General features: G+C 35.8%; 2 protein-coding genes across 5 annotated transcripts in view; one reads left to right on the top strand and one right to left on the bottom strand.

Moving 5' to 3' along the window:
- LOC149780191 (nuclear hormone receptor FTZ-F1 beta-like) overlaps window positions 1-8166 on the bottom strand; it is a 47797-nt gene extending 39631 nt beyond the window's left edge. Inside the window, exons 1-2 of the mRNA XM_089936940.1 lie at window positions 7920-8166; window positions 1258-2118 (exon numbers count right to left, since the gene is read on the bottom strand). Of these exons, the coding sequence (XP_089793066.1) occupies window positions 1258-2107 (850 nt within the window). The 5' untranslated portion in view covers window positions 2108-2118; window positions 7920-8166. The remainder of the gene's footprint in view (window positions 1-1257; window positions 2119-7919) is intronic.
- Window positions 8167-12128: 3962 nt separating this feature from the next.
- LOC149780192 (cation-dependent mannose-6-phosphate receptor-like) overlaps window positions 12129-15538 on the top strand; it is a 28215-nt gene continuing 24805 nt past the window's right edge. Inside the window, exons 1-2 of one of the 4 annotated variants that reach the window (XR_016415027.1) lie at window positions 12129-12280; window positions 13914-13947. The gene's annotated coding sequence lies outside the window, so the exon portion shown is untranslated. Of the gene's footprint in view, window positions 12281-12654; window positions 12764-13913; window positions 13948-15538 lie in introns of those variants that run through there. The other 3 variants (XM_089936947.1, XM_089936946.1, XM_089936944.1) reach the window with 3 other exon arrangements.

Below are 15538 nucleotides of genomic sequence, written 5' to 3' on the forward strand. Positions count from 1 at the left end.
ATTGGGGATATGTCATGTCATGACCTTAAAACCTCAGTGAACTCATATACCATATCAAACCAGTTACTCCCTTCCCCCCCTCCGGACTCGGATAAAAACAAAGTGTGGATTTGTATTTATGGCATGCCCTCTCTTTAAGGTTTTCCAAATATTGTTTGATATTCACTGTGAATGGAATTTGAAGCAGATTGGATTTTATTAATATCTGATCAGGTAAAACTAAAAATATCAGCCAATGGCTGACTAAAAATTGTTCCTGTCTAGATGTGAGATACAAAAGAATGAACTCAACAAATGTACAACTAAATGGATTCGAAATATTTAAAGCAGATACATTTTAGAAAAGAATTTAAAAGAATTTAAAAAATTGCATTTGAAATAATGTAAGAACTTGTAATTATGTAGACATGTCTTTTAAAGAGTAAAAATATGCCAAGGGAGTTAAGCATGTAATATACTCAACAGTACACATAGCAAAGCATCCAGCTCTTGAGAAGAAAAATACGTTACATTTGGGAATCTTCTGTCATCTTCCTAAATGCCTTGGATTTTTACATGAAATTTGATGGACATAAGTTTTAGGGTTGAAAGATTACCAACTCTACTCAAAACAGCAAGTGAAAATTCCTGGTGGTCAAGTGGATTTTTCAATCACTCAATCTGATGTGTGCTTCTTCAAAGAGGACCAATGTTTCTTTTTGATAACAAAGATGTTATATCATGAACACGACAGACTTACTGAGAGTCCAAACTTCAAATTTACTTTAATGAACCTCATACAAATACTCTGCTCTCATTCTTCAATACTAATAAATGCTTACCAAATTAAAAACAGACTGGTCTCATTTTGCTACAACTGGTGTTACAAATAAGTTCCCAACAACAATCATCAGATTTATGAGGTTAGCATCCTTAACTTCTATATTTCTATAACAGCTGGCTGATTATAAGTTTATTCTGAGCAAGTAAATATGTTTTGCAAATATCTGATAAGTGGAATTTAAACAAAAAATGCAACCCCTGGATTGATTTATTGTCCAATGTCTCTTGCAAAGGTACATATATCTCATCTACATGTTACATTACTTGTCTTCGACAAAAATATGACTTTGGGCTAGCATTTTAAAAAGCCAAAGAAGGGTTTCTCTCCAAACATAAAATAAAATTTTTTATCTTGTTCGATCGTTTACTATACCATTTATCAAAAACATTAGACATGAACAAAATCTTCATGCAATTATACTGCACACAACCAACCTGATACAACATCTCCACAAATAGGGCAGGGCTCATTGTGATCTTCAAGAGACAAATGATTTCCTGTGCTGATGGACACTGAATCCGATGCACTTGATTGAACCTCTACCTGTTGCACATCGGTCATTTCATCCTCATCTGTTGAAACACGGATAACTCTGGTCATATTCTCTGATGCTTCATCATCTGAAGATAGTGCTGTCTGGAAAATAATCTGACTACCATCTCCATGTCCCAGAATTGATGACCCATCTTGTGAAACATAAACTTTCCTTCCTAACTCTGGATTTGAGCTACTGTCTTGGTAGCAAATGATCACTTGCGGTGAAGATGTATTGCAAGATGTGCTAGCCGAGGTTGAGGCTACTGTATGTAACGCAGACTGAGATGCACTTGTCACTACTCTTGCTGATTCTTTCAGATGCTGTGTAGCTATTGCGGTCAACATGTCTACCACATTTGTGTCTGCACTATCTTTTGCACTCCCTGTGACAATGTTTACAAATTCTTCTCTGTCATCCTCTCTTGAATCATCCAAGTCACCAGAGTCTTCCATATCCTCTGTACTACTGTGTGTAACAAGCTTCATTTTTAACAATGACTTGACATCATTCAGGGTACCCTTGCCAAGTCCCCCTTGTCTTTCAGGATGCTCTTGTTTTATCTTCTGTTGCGAGAGAAGTGAAATGGGCTGCTTCATGCCCTGTATGATGCGTGACATGAGCTTCTGGGGTCTAGACGATTGATCTGAATTCTCCATTTGCTCTTTATTTAGTGGCGCTTTTGATAAGGTCTGGCTTATGACTTGCAGCAGTGCTGGTGAAATTCCACTATCACTGAGTAGACTCATTCTGTTGCGTACTAAAATTTAAAAACAAAGGAAATAAATAATTACCTTCAAAAGTAAAGATACTTCTAGAGATCTGAGAGCTTTCAACACATCTTGGACCTTCAAATGCTAGTCTTAGTCCCCTAACATTCTCTGACTGTGCATCTTGTACTGGATATGAACATGTCTGCAAAGTCATAATTTGCTGCCATTTGGACAATACAAATTCAACAACCATGTGTGCATTTTGGCAGGAATTCCATGGACAGTAATTATACTTCTGGCATTGTTATCATCAAAATAGCACAAAGCTGACTAAACACCAAACAAATCTTTTCCCCCCACTTTTTACCTTCCTTCCTTGAGGGAGATTTGCCATAAAAGTTTACATTTTGCTTAAACTATTAATGCACTGTACTGAAACAAAAGTGGGTTGGTGGAATCAAGGTAAGATGAAGCAATGTTTCCTCAAGGCCTTTAAGGATAGAAATAAAGTTACCCTATCACAATAGCTATCCTTCCAAAGATAGCTTAAAGCCCACATGCCGTGCTTCAGCAATTGTTCTCTAATACAATGGATGTAGATTTTTTTCAATATCAGATGTATAAAAACATTATATATGTACTTCAAAAACAGTGCCACAATGGTTTGTTTTCAATGTAGTCACTAATCAGCGTAAATTAAACATAAACTTGATTAAGGTGCCATAATCCACCTCTCAATACAGATGCAAGCTTGACTTCATTTGCTAAATTGTATATGTGGTAGTTCTGTAAAATTAGAATTGATTCAGTCATGTGATATTGCATAAATCCTTGGCAGTGAACTTCAGTCTAAATATGTAGAGTTATTTGATATAACCACAACCACAAAATGTATCAGTTAAAGGTCCGAGGGGGCAACCGTTAAGCAGTGCAATCCACTGTGACAGCAGAATATCTTGCTAAAAGCATGTCAATAATACACATCAGAGTTCAAAATAACTGGCAGCAACAAAAATGTACATTTCAGCAGCTATAACAAGACTCAAAATGGCTGCCACTGTGGCCATACTTAACATCATATCAGCTCCGTTTTCATTTAGGACCAACTAAACATCATAAAAAGTCTTTCAGTGGAATCCCCATGTAGATATAACCATCCATTCAAAAGGAGTAGCCATAATAAGATTTTTAACTGGCTGCTGGGGTGGCCAACTTGCCTAGGGTGACTTCTGAACTAAGCATTTGATATCAAATGAAAATTGTTGGTCCAAAGTGTTGATCTGATGCTGCTGTTGTTATAAAGTCTCTTTACAGTACGCAATCAATGTAAATTTTTCCAAAATCTGATTTTATGCAAAGCAATGTTATATTGTGTAACTTTCATAGACAATATACAAAAGTCACATTACTATGACTAGCAATTCTGTTCCACAAATGTTATGTTGTTGTTGCATGGTTTAACACCATTTTTCAGCACACGATAGGCTATACATGGCGGCCAGTATTAATGGTGGAGAAAGAACCCGGGAAGAACCACCGACCCACGAGAAGCTACTGGCAAGCTTTCTCACATACCCACATTGTCTGAATCTGCAAATGTTATGTGAGATGCACATGTTAATTAGAAGTAATCAAATTATACACAATCCTCGACTGAAAATGCTGTATTAAATTCAGTTTAATTAGGTGCATGTGAGTGCTATCCTCTTAATATAACAATATACAAGAATCACTAAAAGGTAACAAAGTTTTATGACTGCCATTTTTGTTCCGTAAAAGTAATGTGATTTGCAAACAGGTTGGTCAGAAATAAATATTTTAAATGCACTGTAAGAAGACCAAATGTCGATATTAAGGCTACTTTCAGGCATGTCAACAGGATAAATTGGTATAAAATTTCAGTTATGTTTATAACTACTACAGCTGTATATGCACAACAATGTAACATGAATGAACACTTCCGGTCTGTAAATGTTATGTAAGGCTCATTTCGATGTCAGTCATAAGTGACCATCTCCAGAATGCCAAGAAAATATTGGTGTTTCGCAGAATTCTTTCATTTTAATGGTCATCACATATTTGTAATTAAAGACAAACAATTTATGTTAAGTCTATTTGCTACCCATTTAAAGAATTTTCTTATTTTGTCACATATCACATATCTTATTGGTTCAAATAACCAAGGACTCTGCTAGGCTTAGCATTTGTTGCAAAATGTGAAATAAGTTTGTAAGTGGCACTATTTTTTTTACTGACTGACAAAAGTTGCTGGTGACGAATTTTTACATAGTAAATTTTAGTTTTTCATTGATATAAGTGACTTAGGCCATTTAACAACTTTTTTCACTAGCTGTGGCAGTCAGTGGATCATGTCAGTAGATGATGAATAAGACATTATTCAAACATGAATGCAGCAAGCTGCAAGCTGTAAGTCAATCTGGAGAAGCAATTAAATGTGATTAGTAGGAAATAAGGAATGACCAGGAGATATATTCTACTGATGAACAGTTCAGCAAAAAGATTCAGTGTCATTTGCATATATCGTTAATTTATGTTTATTGCAAACTGTGAGTGTGAGATGTACTTATGACTGCTTAGTGTTTTAGAGATTATTTACTTATGCAACACATTTTTGAACCTGAACTTAACTGAGTAACATAGGATGCCACTACAAGGATGCCAGTCATCGACTGTAAAATGTCTGAGCTGCTTATATCAATGAAAAATTGAAAATTAACTTTATAAAACAAGTTTGTATCAAGCACAAAGAATATGGCTAATATAGCTCTCAAAAACAAAGATTTTTATCCAGCTGCATCTGAGGCAGCTACCAGATTACTTGTTGCCTCTCTTTCTATTGATGGGCCCAGTGTTGAGAATTTTGGTTTTAGGAAGGCATTTAAGAAATTGTTGGGGGAAAAAATGAGGCAGATATTGATGAAAAGTCAGGGACACTTTTCATAAAGTCTAAGCAGTATTTTGTATTATCAGTTATAAAGAAACATTCTTCTTCATTCTTGCTTTTCATATTTGCAATTTTTCATTGATATAAGCAACTTAGGCATTTTACAAAAATGGAAAATGTTCCCATCATGAGTGGCCACTTTTTTCTTCAAATGTATTCAGAACCAATAATTTATTCATACTGTGACATAAGGTAAGTAATCAGAGTATCTCAATCATCGATACATGTCTCCCAATGTCAAGTGTCCGTTACTGAAAGAAGTGTTGACTGAAGTATATGAAACACTATGATTAATATTATATCATTGCCTATAAAAGCGGACATTTACAGGAAATGGGCTAAAAAATATCATGATAGTTTTGGGCTTAACACATGTCGCGTTCTTCTCTTTGACGATTACAACCAGATGTAATTGTCAAGATCATAACAGGGTCAGCATAGGCTAAAAATAGATTTTGTGCATCAACACACACACACAGAAATTAACCTTGACCTTGAACAAAAGTGGGTACCAGATAAAGACCCCAAAAATCATGTTACAACACATTTATCGCTTCCTTTATGAAGAAGGCATTTCGTCGACTCAACAAAAGTTCTGTCTGCATAATTAAATCGCATACAGTAGGCAATATCTGAATAAATCATATAAAACATTAACATGTCATCACGTAAATGGAGACATTATTTTCGAAGAAAGTCGGTTATTCTACTCTACAACATCAGGTGAGGTGGGGAGGGGGAAATAGGCAAACAATTTTATGTAGAAAAGACTTGAATAAACGACGTCATAACCAATAAGGAGGTTATTCAGCAGCAGTGGGAAAAAAGAAGCAAATGGAAAGTGAATTACGTATGCACCAAGATTTAAATGACGTTTTTTAATGGTTTTGCAATGTGCATGACAACAATACCCACTCACATATCAAGCTTACGTCAAGAATAAGAACTGTTAATGTATTGTATATTCAGCTGAAACAAGTCTATTATTACAACAAAAGGAACCTTTAATAATGAATGCTACTTTTAAACGAAGATATTAAATGCTTTGAAGTATGTAGCTTTCTTATTACTTACATTACATATACTTCTCACAAATTTGTTTTAGCACCCCTCTGGAAAGGCCACCCATCTTATAAGGCCACTTTCCTGGTGCAGAAAAGGTGGTCGTATAAAAAGGGGACCACTGTATTTAATTTACTGGAAGTATTATGACAGGGCCAGTTGTTAAACATCACGTAACTGGTTGGACAGACACATCACATATAACAGTGGGGTGATAAAATTCAATTTTTAACATCAAACTTCCATAGTTTTATGTATTTGTAATGATTAGAAAAAAAGCTATTTTAATTTTAATGGAGTCAATCATTCAAAACAAAAACTACACAAATATAATGTGGACAAATTATGCCACTATTCACAATAACAACAATTCTAAATGAAATAAAATAATAAATCCTCAACATAACATTTTTGGCTTAAAAGTTAAAGTACTAAATGACTTCTTACCAATATGACTTGGGGTATGAATTGGATACTGGGTGAAACAACCATATTCATACAATAGTCCTACCTGTAAGACCCGACGCTGATATTTATGTTTTGGGCGTCAGGGTCTTGCAGCCTAACTAATGGCGCTGTGTAGTGTGTTTTGATGTCGACTAACATCGTTACAAAAGTAAAATTTTCATGAATATTTCACACAACTGACAACTAAAATAACGACGCTTTTCTACAAAGTAAAGTTATGATGTTTTAGTCAGACTTTACTTACTATGATGCCTTTTCTCTAATAAATTCAAATTTTCACAAAAGAAATGGACCCGTTTTCAAGTTTCTTTGGCATACATTTCAGTTGGCTGGAAAGCGATGAAAACCGAGAATGCCGAAATCGAATAAAATTGAAAAATTAACTTTTAACGAAACGAATACAACATATATTATGCCTATTGGAACTGTAAGCAACGGTTCGTTTTGTTCAAAAAACAGATCCCCAACATGAACCTACTTGAACTTACTTCGGCATACCTTGACTACCGCTGCATTGCAACAAATTCAAATGTACATCGACAGAACGTGAAAATGCATCCATTTGCTAGTGTCATATTTTCATTCCACCAGGATAAAGACAGCACAGTAAGTATATTAATTGCACATAAATTAGTGGAAAAATGTTGATATAGGCTGCCAAGTGTGTGAGATTTTCCTGAAACTTTGATTACTCATTTCGATGTCAACAACATCGGAACACACTATACAAGGCCGTTATTTGGATAGTAAGACATAGCACCCAAACAAAATCAAAATGTGCTATGTCTTACATGTAGGACTAATTCATAGAACTGTTTGGTTTTTTTTCCTTCTTTTTCTCAAGCACAAATGATTCTTACAAAATCTAAACAGAGCTGGAATAGATCTGTGTAATTATGCTGATTTTCTCTCTTGACAAGAGGTCACGGGGTCAATAGGTGTGGCTGACCATTAATTAACCATAGCTCGCTTACTACGAAGATCGTTGTATGTGCAAGAAAACCATACGCGATTTCAACCTCCAGGTCATAAATTCATTGACTACTAAATTAATTACTTGAAAATTGTTAGTCATTACTTAACCAGAATACACACGGAAATAATTTACCATTGACAGACAGGGAAAAGTAACCCGATATATCGGACTTGGACCCCATATAAATACATGTAAACGTGATTATATAGAACACGACAGCTGTTCTTCCCGTTTAACTTTTGGTTCTTAAAGACAAATATACACCGAAACATTGGGAAAAATTGTTTTTGTGTACATTTTGTATAAATCTAGGTACTATCTGGTTTTATTTGCGAATCGTAGATCATTCCTTAGGTCGTGGTCCTAATAACACTTGCCTGATTTCTTTGTCTACCTCAACTGTGGCACGATATTTACATCGCACTTCGGCCATGACCTTGCTGTTTTCAACGTCCTTCACAGATATGTTTGTTTATACACAGCCCTACTTCTCGAAGAAATCCGTTGATCAAGAATACAAATTACTTTTGACCATACAACGAAGAGAAATATGTCGACTGTTTCGTTTACAAGCATTAAGCAATGGCGGCAAACAGTCACACCGATAAAGAAAGACTAATCGGAGAAATCACTCCGCGAAGCAACATTTAGTCAAAAGTAATGGATAACTTAATAAACGCCTCAATTGAATTCGTTCTTCAGAACAAATTCCGATTTAATTGTTTACTTTGATCTACGTTTATGCACCAATTATGTATGGCAAGTTGTTTGAATATAAATTCCTATTTTACATATATCAATACTATTTCACATATATGAAGAAGAACCCAAGCTGTTTTACGTATGTGCAAAGGAGTTGTCTATAATTTAAATAAAGGTTCAAATGGGAAGTGCTCCAACATGTATGCACAGTTTGATATAGCTCATAGTGATGAAAGTATGACACAATGTACCTCATTTTTCTTACAAAACTAAGTACCATAGAGATTCTATGATTTCTTTAGATATTTTACATGTTCTAATTACCGTGTGTATACGTAATTTACATACGCACTGACAGCATCTATTAATTTATAGTAGTGTAGTGGGCCACTATAGGGACATGGGGACTTACCATGCAAAAACGGTCTATCCACTATAGGGACAATGGGAATTTAACATGGGAATTTGAACATGGATGGGTTTGTATAGGGACAAGGGGACTTACCATTACAAACAGGGTATATACACTATGGGGACAATGGGAATTGAACAAGGGGAATTTGAACATGGATGGGCTTGTATAGGGTCAAGGGAAATTGAACATGGATGGGCTTGTATAGGGACAATGGGAATTGAACATGGATGGGACTGTCTAGGGACAATGGCAATTGAACATGGGAATATATCGTGGGCCTGTATAGCGTCAAGGGAAATTGAACATGGAAGATGGAGAGAACACAGACAAGAGACAAACACTGATTGGACGTGTGGTGACTGAATTTTGTAACGCGTGTTTGGATTGGTCAACCAAATCAATCCGTTTCGATCCTCCCTTCCGCTATAAATAGCCTCAGTCCATTGCATTCCTTCACCTGTTCTCGTCACCATCATGTGGACATAGTAGAATGTTCTGTTCTCATATCGTCAATGCTGTTCCGTACGGACTTACCCATGTATGTCAGATCATCGTGGGTCATTGTCAAGTGGACGGATACAGGCGTTTGGAAAAGAAGAATTTATGTAGAGAGACAAGGCTGTTTAAAGAGAGTGATGATCTACGGACCGGAAGTCAGACAAAGTTTGAGGAAAAGAAGAAGACCAATGCCATGTCCTCTATGTTAACGGAAGGATGTTAACATAAAGCCAAAGACCCTTTTCAGGCCCCCTCATAGGTCTCGAAAAGACATGACTTTCTTGCCTAACCCCCAAACATTGTTGTATCAGTGTTTGTCTCTTGTCTGTGTTATCTCCATCTTCTATGTTCAATTTCCCATGACGCTATACAGGCCCACGATATATTCCCATGTTCAGTTCCCATTATCCCTAGACAGTTACACACGAGAAGCTACTGGCAAGCTTTCTCATGTACCCACATTGGCCGAGCCCGACAATGGAACCCACGCAGAGGTAAGATAGCAGTAATCCTTAACGATGACCGCCTTAGACCATTCTGGGCCCCAGTAGTAGTAGTAGTAGCAGTAATAGTAGTAGTAGTAGCAGTGGTAGTTTGCTGTTTAAGGGTTCAGCGTGTTTGTCCTATTGACAGTGTATTTTGTCTTAGTTTAAAAAATATATAATGGTGAATTCTGTATAAATGTCAAAGCAGATGTTCTCAGATCCATGAATTTATGATGTTTTTCCGCCACGTTTCTTTCACAAAACAGTGCATCTGTGAATGGTTTCCTGTTCTGCGTTAGATTTGTTGCTATCTCCACATTAACAGTGATGTTTGATGCTATTTGGATTTTTAACGTAGCTTTAACAAATTTCCAGTCATATCGCTACGACGTCTACTGTGTGGCAATTTATAATGATGTCAAGCACTGGGGCATCATGCCGCAGACATGTAGCATGATGTCCCACCCAGTCACATTATCCTGACACCAGGCCAACTTGTCATGACACTAACCTATTAATGCTGAACACACTGCAGACGTTGTAGCGATATCACTGAAAATGCGTTACAGCTGCATTAAATATCCAAACAGCACACACACACACACACACACAAACTACAACGAAAACGGGTAATATCATGTAGGTAAGGTAGGGCGCCTACTGTAAGTTCTCTTGTATGTTACGGTAGACCCTGTTCGAACGGTCATTGCCGGATTTTAGTTTAGAATTTATATAATTAACACTTCAATGTTTAAGAGTTGAGTGCTGTTTTTATTGATCAAAATTAGATATTTTATTATTTTAAATATGATAACCATACAAGTTATAGGACACACGGCACTAATCGTATGGAAAAATGGGAACCAGCCTATAAAATAGAGTATATACGGGTTAGTTGGCCAGAATTGGTTAATAATATATGTTATGTTTTAGGAAAAATAATCTTCTGAGAACTTATCATAGCTGTAAGTGATAAAAGAGAGACATTTTGTTGATGGAATTTCAGTCCTTTAACAGTCTTGAGTTTGGAAAACTCATTGCTAAAATTAGCACCCGACTCTTTGGTGTGGAATTGGAAGCACATGTTTCAAACACATGCAAGTCCAGAAAATGCTGCAGCTCATATCCTTTCCTCTACACAGAAGCTGACATCCAGGTTTCATCCAAACTGAAAGATATTGGTTTGCTCATGAGTACTCAAAAATTTGAAGTTAATTAATTTTTAATATCATGGTGTTCGCATAGGTTTACAATGGGAACTGAATTAGTACCAGAGTCCTCTGCGCGTGTCCTGAAGAGTAGGGGATAAGAACTATGTTCTTACTGGTATCACGGTACCAATTGTTTTTCCATATACCTCAATGCTAGTGTTTTGTGAAGTAAATATACTTTCTATCCTACCTCAGCATGCATGTCACACACTTTCATAGAGAACAATGCTAGATTGTCGATTTGACAAGGACAAAACCAGGTACTCCAGTGCATTTAAGAAAGATAACTCTGCTGGAACTAGACAGGGATAAGAGTTATCTAGTCACAACAGACACAGTTTCAGCCATGTGTACCACATTTAAAAAAATCATAAAAAATACAAAATATGATTTAGATCGGAATTAACATAGTCTCACATATTGCCAAGAGGCTTAACTTTTTTTATTTAAGCCTAACAGAAAATACAACTCTTACATAATGCACCAATCACAGCTAGTGTTGTTCTTTATTTCTGAATGCAATGTACCTACACCTTATACTCCGCCCACCTGGACTTGCGCAATTGGTACCGTTATGGTGGCGCTCTATAGTTTCGTATTTTGCAAAAGGAGGATTTTAAAGAAAAAGAATTTCCCCGGCTTTCCTCACTGGTTATACTGGCTATTTAAAACAAAAGACCTTGTACATCTTAGGTATAATTCAAACAACCTTTAATTCCCTTTATTTTGGTATGTGATTGATGGGTGTAATATGGGTTATAGAGTATACAGCTTGGCCTTACTCCAGATATGCATCTTTCAAAACAATGCTAGCTCCACTTGGTCATTTTCACTTCCTGAACTTCATAGGTAAATTGTATAAAAAAGAACCGATAATATTTTAAAAATTTTATACATTTTATTTATTTGGATAATTCATTCACTGCACTTTCAGAAGTTGGTATTGTCTAGTCTGGCAAATTCATTTTCCCTATTTTAATAGCTGCTGTGGATGGTGTACTTGACTAATTCAGGCTGATTTTTTTAGCACAAGGGAGCATTTATTTTAGTTAGCAGTGTGTTTAAATCGTGTACAATTTCCAAAAGTACAATATCCAAAGAAATATCATCCAAATTATATTAATGTAGCATAGATGTATGTCACCATTCTCTCCACTGTGCATGTTTTAAATGCAAACAACTTCACCTTACATACGTCATTCTCTCAAAAGTACATAATAACTGGTGACCGCCCCTATATCTACTTTGCCAAAGAACACAGTTACGTCCCCTGAAACAATGAACGCGATAACATTCGTACTTCCTTCCATTTACAGTATAATATAGGTGGAAGTATGACAGTGAGTCAGTTTCGTACCCTGACAAGGGCAGGTTACATTAAAGATGAGGACCTTGTCGCATAAATTGCCACCTTACTTGAGTTTCTGGTATGATAAGCTGCGGTGCGATGGGGGGGGGGGGGGGGAGAGATGTCCCCCGGGGCTAGGCTAAGCTGGTGGGCGCCGTCTGTTTTCTTTTAATTTTGCAGCTTGAATTTTGATAGTATTTCACCACACATTTCTGTAACGGGACAGTTTTTCTTTTACAGAACTAAAACTGTGTGTGTGTGCGGGGGGGGAGGTGCTTGTTGCTTATAATTTAAGTATCAGTCATGTACTATAAAATATGATACTAATAATTAAATAGTAGGCAACGATAGGAGCCCCTGTGAGGCAAATGACTAAACTGTTGCTGTAATAGGGGCGCCACTAACGAAACATGGGCCTCGGGCACTTGGAACCCTTGTGTTGTCGAAACATTTCCTCTTCTCTGTTTCCTGTCGGTGTTCTTTGACCTATTATTCACCAGTAGTCCGTTCTTGATCAGTTTGGTGATGGTATTATTGCACTGAGTTTACAGTGGACCAACAAGTTATCAGCTTTTATTATTATTATTATTATTATTATTATTGTTTACAGTGGACCAACAAGTTATCAGCCTTTATTATTATTATTATTATTATTACTGGGATAATGATATTCTTGTTCTGCATTTCCTCAGTACAGTGGACCAACAAGTTATCGGCCTTTTGTTATTATTATTATTATTATTACTGGGATAATGATATTCTTGTTCTACGTTTCCTCGGACAAACTTAGTGTTAGACCAATTATTATTATTATTATTTATTTGACATATCTGGTGGCGAAAAACAACAATTGTTGGTCTTGACGTTACATGCTGTCTAAGATAGTGTTAACTCTGGAGAGGTGGGGTGTGTGTTTGTACCTTCTATTCCAGTGCTATCCAACTGTTTTGACACCATAGGCCACTGAAAAATGTATTTCTTGAAGCAGAGGGCCGCAGCAGAAAACTGAAAAGCAACGACTATATAGCTGCTTGAGCTTTGGCGGCCAATTTAAAATCAGCCCGCTGGCCCCATGTGGCCCACGGGTTGGACAGTACTGTTCTATTCAATAAAGACAAATGCTGATATTGTATTTACATTTGGTTATGGATGTTTTTGTTGTTGCTTGTAGATACTAAAGATAGGTTTGATGTTAGTGCTAAAAGAATGTTTTGCTTGTACACTGGATGAACAAAGACTTCATTATACAGAGACGGTCTTGAGTGGCCAAATGGTCTAAAGCACTCACCTTTACTGATCACTGCTATCACACATGTCAGCATAGGTTCAAGTCTTGGCTCGGACAGTATGGGTATGTGAGAAAGCTTGCATGTAGCTTAAGATGGGTTGGTGGTTCTTACAGGGTTTTTTCTATGTTCTTTCACTGTCAGTTATATTTACTGAAAAATGACACATAATAACTATTGTATAGAGGCTACATGGGGTTAGGGTCATGGGGTTCGGGTTAGGGCATGGAGATATTTTATATTAGATTTTGATTAATTCTCTTCAAAATATAATCCAGAGTCAAAATCCCTCAATAGACAAAGACAGGCCCATTGGGGGTTGACACCTATTGTGTGCTTTCTGTCAAGTTTTCATCCCAACTTGTTTTGTTTCTTTCCTTCACTGCCTGACCATCACTAATGCCATATTTTCTTTCTTTTTCACAGTCTGATACATAGGTGAACAGTGTGGTGGTATACAGTAAGTTGTTTTTTTTTAATAGTAATAAAGTGAAAACAGGGTGTTAGGAGTTATTTCCATTATTGCAGACAGATTTTTACAACATGAACTATTATTAAGTTTTGTCATAGATGTAAATGTGATATTTACAATTGTTTCAAATATGATATCATTATTTCTAAGGTAGCTTGAACAGTTGAAAACTGCATTTACAAAGACAAAACTCCTGTTTTGCATCAGATATTGATGTTTTGTACACAAATAAAATAATGCAATAATGTTTATCTTGCATTGCCAATTTAGTAGTGAAGTATTTTAAACTGAGTGCCATTCACCTTTGTAAAATATTGAAATAGTAAATTTTATTTTGAGAATGATACAAATACTAACACACTGAAAATAATCATAAACACGAGGCACATTTTGTTTGATGAAAATATATTGGCCTGAGATTTATTTCAAATTAATCTTTATACTTGTGTGTGAAAAAAATGAAAATGGAATCCTGTACCATTCGCAAAATTGAATTCAATACAGTATCATGTCTGAAAATCGTCTGGACCTTATGTTTTCTTTATTGTAAACAATGAATAGTATTTTGGTTAAAAACCTAACTTTGATTAAAGCTCATATGCATTTTGTTCAGATTTTAGCCAGAAATTTACGCAAATTGTTCAAATTGATTGGTGCAGAGACTATTAGACCCTTAACATAAGAACTAGTTTATTTAAATTTACAAGCTGAAAATCAGCGTTTTACATTCTTTTACTACTTTTGGAATAACTGCTTATATAACAGCGTTCTTTTGCATACCAGGGCCCAGCAACATGGAATGAATTGCCCACTGAACTTAGACACAAAGACACAGTGATCACATTCAAGAGGGCTGTCAAAACTCACTTATTTCGACTGCAAGAACAAACTTAAAGACCTAATAATGTTTCCTACCTGAAATATTCTCAGCATGTTTTTTATTTTTTAATGTTTTTCTAATTTTGTGTTGTTTGTTTTTGTAATAATATTATTATGTTTGTTATCTTATAGGTATTGTCTAATGTTGTAAAGCGCTTAGAGCTTCTAAAGATTAGGCGCTATACAAAGTCCTCATTATTATTATTATTATTATTATGATTATTATTATATATATTTTACTAAACATCAAAAAATTTCTTCCTCAAGTTGTGATTTTTGAATATTATCATATTGTCCTGTTTGCTTAGAAACAATGATTGTTTGCTCTACAGTACATTCAGCATACACCAGGGACTAAAATAGTCATAAAATCTTGTACTTGAGGAGTCTTGCCTTATTTCTGGGACATTTCATGGATTTTCTCAAAATATTCCTCAGCTCCTTATTTCAGGATTAAAAAGTTTCCAGGTGTTAAATTTTTAAAGTGAAAAGTGGATTTATGTATTTATCTTGTCTTGAGAAAAATATTTCAAATATTTGAAGCATCGTAAGCAAGATAATCAAAAATCGCAGTTTGAGGAGATATTTGGGAAATGTTTTTGCAATTCGGGGATTGGAAAGTGAGGTGTTTGTCACATTTCCAGCAGTGGCAACAAGTTGGTCTCTACTACCATTTTGTTGATGGTTCTTGTTGTTTTAC

Source organism: Sinohyriopsis cumingii, chromosome 16 (assembly GCF_028554795.1).
Source record: "Sinohyriopsis cumingii isolate HCF-2022 chromosome 16, ASM2855479v2, whole genome shotgun sequence".
In the NCBI taxonomy this organism is placed as follows: Eukaryota; Metazoa; Mollusca; class Bivalvia; order Unionida; family Unionidae; genus Sinohyriopsis; species Sinohyriopsis cumingii.